At 61.6% G+C, this 4309-nt stretch overlaps 1 protein-coding gene across 1 annotated transcript in view; it reads right to left on the bottom strand.

Moving 5' to 3' along the window:
- SPTB (spectrin, beta, erythrocytic) overlaps window positions 1-4309 on the bottom strand; it is a 63534-nt gene that overhangs the window by 19208 nt on the left and 40017 nt on the right. The window contains exons 23-27 of the mRNA XM_005874025.2: window positions 4194-4309; window positions 3500-3630; window positions 2386-2590; window positions 1758-2132; window positions 177-421 (exon numbers count right to left, since the gene is read on the bottom strand). Of these exons, the coding sequence (XP_005874087.1) occupies window positions 177-421; window positions 1758-2132; window positions 2386-2590; window positions 3500-3630; window positions 4194-4309 (1072 nt within the window). The remainder of the gene's footprint in view (window positions 1-176; window positions 422-1757; window positions 2133-2385; window positions 2591-3499; window positions 3631-4193) is intronic.

Raw genomic sequence — 4309 nt, 5'->3', positions numbered from 1 at the left:
CTGTCCCTCCCAGGGCAATCATGTCCCTCCCAGGGCATCCATGTCCCTCCCAGGGCATCACTGTCCCTCCCAGGGCATCACTGTGTCTCCAGGGCAGAGCCTCAGTGCAGCTCCCCGGCTGCCAGCCTCTGAGACAACAAAGCCCGGAGTGGGCTGCCTTGAGGACGCCCCCTCACCTGGGCCTCTCCTGGGTCTCGATCTGCCGGATGATGCTCTCCATCCAGGAGAGGAGGTCGCGGGCCATGCTGAAGAAGCGGAACTTGTCCGCCGTGTCCACCAGCTGGGTGCGGCGCCCGGCACAGGCATCGAGCAGCGCCTGCCACGCAGCAGACACCTCCCGCTCCTTGTCCTGGATGGCGTCTGCCTTTTCCCCAGCGTACGCCATCTGCAGGCGGGTGGCCACATCCTGGAACTGCTGTACCTGCGATCGGGCAAAACTGGACATTATCCCACAGAAAGATGCATCCCCTGCCTCCTCCCTGCCTCCCCCCACCCAGGCTCTGCTGGGAGGCAGCACCCACTGGGTGCAGGAGAAGCTCTTGCTTTGGCACCTCTGCTGAGGCAATGCCCCTCCCACCCCCCACGGATGCTCCTCATCCAAGGGGAGCGAGAGGGCCTCTATGCCCTTTGATCTCCTCAGAGATATGATCATAAGAATAACTATGTGCCAGGAGCTTCTAAACACTTTAATTTATTGCTCCCTTCATTTTTACAACAGCCCCATGAAAGAAGACTAGGGAACAGGCCTGTCATCCCTGTTCTGGAGACGAGGAAACTGAGGTACGGGGGGGCGGGGCTAAGTGATGGGCCTGAGTCACTCACAGGAGCAGACAGGGCAGCTGGGGGTGGGGGTGAGCTCCCACGTCCCTGTTCACAACCTGCACGCTGCCTCACCAGACCCCTGTGCGAGGCCGGCCCGGGCAGTGCAGCCTCATCCTCAGAAGTCAGCGGGACTCTACCTGCCTCAGGGGCTCCGGCGCCCCTCCAGCTGGAGGACAAACGCCTAGGACGCCCCGCTCTGGGTGAAGCAGGGGCCTGAGCCTGCTGGGTCGGTGCAGGACTGCACGGCAGCCCATCTCTCCTGCCACGGGAGGCCCAGCAAGTGCCCAACAGCCGGGCCCTCGCCCTGCACGTTCTATCACACTGAACTCTATAGAACCCACAGACCTTGGCAGTGCCTCGGGGGGTACCCCAATGATGGGAGGAGGGGGGTCTAGACAGATCTGGGGGCTCCTCCAGGTCCCATGTGGAAAGGCCGAACAGCCCAGGGCCGAGGGCAGTCTGTAGTCAGACTGCAGGGTCTGCATCCTGGCTCCACTGCCAATCGCATGTTCCGGCACCGCGCCTGCCCTCGCTAAGCCTGGTCCTCATCTATAAAATGCAGGAGCATCATACCATCCTCAGAGGGTGGCTCTGGGGACCCAGCCAACCCACGTATAACGTAGAACAGCGCCCGGTGCTAGGAGAGCGTTGTGTATGTGTCTGCTCATGATGCTTAATACTCTGCACAACCAGAGAAATCGTATTTTAAGGTATTTTGTGCACTGGGTTTTTTGTAAAGATTCAGTTTGAAGACTAGAAGCTGAACATCTGAAAGCCACGGCTCCTGCCTCCCTGCCCTGAGCAGCTGCTCTCTCAGGAGGGGAAGTCCCCTGTGGAAGCAGGAGAGGAACTGACCCCGGGGCCCCAGGAACTGGCCATGGGGAAGACGGGAAGGCAGGTCCTGGAACCTGCGGGGGACAGTAAGGGACAGGCACCTGCACGCCCAGGAGGTGGAGCTCCCGCTCGAAGGCCGTGTGCACCCGGTGGAAGGACTCGGCGGTGCTGGCGTCCAGCCCCACGTCCTCGGGCAGCTCGCGGTGCTTCTCGTCGATGAGGCCCAGGATCTCGGTGCCCGTGTAGAAGTAGCGGTGCAGGTCGTAGGAGGCGGCCAGCAGCTGCATGCGCGTGTCGATGAGCTCCAGCAGGTCCGCCCACATCTCGTTCAGCCCGTCCTTCCACTCGGCGATGGTGGCCGCCTCTCCGTGGCCCGCGTCGATGAGCCGCTCGATTATGGCATTCACGTTGTCCACCCGCTCCTGTCCGATGGCCCCAGTCTCCCGGGCAAAGTCCCGGAATTTGTCCCGGAGCAGCTGGGCAGGGGTAGAGAGAAATGTGGTTATTGCCCAGCCGGTGTGGCTCAGTGGTCGAGTATCAACCTCTGAACCAGGAGGTCAGGGTTCCATTCCTGGTCAGGGCACGTGCCCAGGTTGCAGAGCGCCCAGAGCCCACTGCTGGGCCTGCACCCCTGGGCAGCACTTTGCAATGGGCGGGTGTGCGGGTGTGTCTGGAACGAGGGCTCCTGAATTAGAGGAAGACGAAGAAAGCGGTCCCGTGAGCACTCACAGTCACGTGGTCGAAGTCTTGCCCCATTTCTGGGGATGAGGCCACCAGCTCCTTCTCTGCGATCCACTGCTCCAAGTTGTCGGCCTCCCTCTTCAGCTGGAACAGGTGGTACATGTTCTCCAGCTTCCGCTTGCGCTCCTCGGCCATGTCCTTCAGCCCCGCATACTGCTTGTCCACTTGCCCCTGAAGCCTGATGATCTGCTCCCTGGAATTCAAAACAGAACGCGCTCAGAGAGGGCGACAGAAAACCCAGAGCAGCCAGCTCAGGGGGCACGACCTACTCCCCCAGCCTGGCGACAGGGACAGGTGGGGAAACGCGGCTGAGGAGCAATGGCAGCGACTTCTGGGAGGAGCTGGGGAGAGAAGGAACCATCCCTCAGCCGTGATGCTCCCAGGGATGACAGAACGGTGCCCGCTCGAGGTGGATGCTTCCCCCACTGCCCTGCGCTCAGGGAAGTCCAGAGAGACCAGTGCGAATGGGGCCGTTGCCATTATTCCTCCAGGGAGGCTGGTGGGTGAGGCCGCCTGAGCGGCTGCAGTCGCCGCAGGAGAGCGGCGTGCAGTACCAGCGGCCCCATCCTCGGGCTCCCTGGGAGATGCTGAGGGGGCTGCTGAGGACCCACAGCTGTGGATGCCCTAAGGCAGCTGAGGACAGGGCCATGACGGGGGCGGCCTGTGTGAGGCCCCATGGGCTCCCATTTATGTAGAACCCCGAGGTGGGTACAGGTCTTCTACCTTCACCCCGCTATGACAGTCTTGCTGAGAGACTGTGACATCCTGAAGTGCCTTGTGGACCATAAAGACAAGAGCAAGGCTAGTCTCCAGCGCCTCCTGGCATAGTCTAACTCGTCACAAGGCTGGCGCTCTCAGTTCCCCCAGAGGGTGGCTTTGCTGTCCTGTTTTCTGATCTCTTTGCAAACCAGACCTCAGTCAGCCTGGTTTGAAATTACCCACACAAAACCAAGGCATGGAATGGAATCGGGCCAATCCGAGGTCCAGAAAGCAGTTTTCTCAAACCCGCACTTTTCAGGAAAACGGTTCCCATTTTCCCAATGGATCTGAAGGGATCCTGGTGGGTGGGAGCCCGGGCCTGACACCCAGTTGCTGCACGCACCCCTCGGGGTGGCCCGCAGCGAGCAGGCCCTGGGCCCGGCCGGCCAGCTGCTTGATGTTCCGCCCGTACTCCTCCACCGCGCGCTGCTGCCGCAAGTGTCGCTTCAGCATCACGATGGCACCCTCTTCGTCCTAGGAGGCGGGACAGCATGAGCACAGGGAGCGGGCGGCCCGGGTCACAGCCCAGCTCCTGCAGGTGCCCCAGGTGGGGGAGAGCCAGGCTCACGGACACCCACGGGGAACTGCGCCCTCCTTTCCTGCTACTCATTTTCCAGCAATGCCCACCCCCCACCTGCCTCCCGGCTCCCCCAGTCTGATCGCTACCCTTCCAGGCCCAGCTCCACCTTTCTGTTCCATGAAAACTTCCTCTATTCCTCCAGCGTTTAGAGCCCCCCCCCACCTCACCTCTCACCCCTCCCACAGCTGTTCACCAGCACAGAACCCATGGTACCCAAAAGGTGAAGGACCCTTGGGTTGGAGCAAATCTAAGTTGGCAGACGGGGTGCCAGGCTGCTGTATGTGCTCTGTAGAGGCTGGGCATCCTGAGAAGGAGGCCTCCTCGTACAGCCTTCCCCTGACTTCACGCCTCACATACTTGATTTACAAGTTCCCCACTGACTGCTCTCCTGCCCCCACCCCCCTTCGCTCTTCCTCTCGGCCTTACACCCAGCCTGGCACCCCTAGCCTGAGCCCACCTTCGGGGTCTCGTCTGAGATGACATAGAGCTCCTGCTCGCTGATCCAGGCCTCAGCCTCGCCCGCGTCCAGGTAGTACTGCTGGGCCTCGCTGGCATCCCGCAGGCGCTGCAGCC

Source organism: Myotis brandtii, unplaced genomic scaffold, assembly GCF_000412655.1.
Source record: "Myotis brandtii unplaced genomic scaffold, ASM41265v1 scaffold423, whole genome shotgun sequence".
Classification (NCBI taxonomy): domain Eukaryota; kingdom Metazoa; phylum Chordata; class Mammalia; order Chiroptera; family Vespertilionidae; genus Myotis; species Myotis brandtii.
This window is presented reverse-complemented; position numbering and strand designations above follow the sequence as displayed.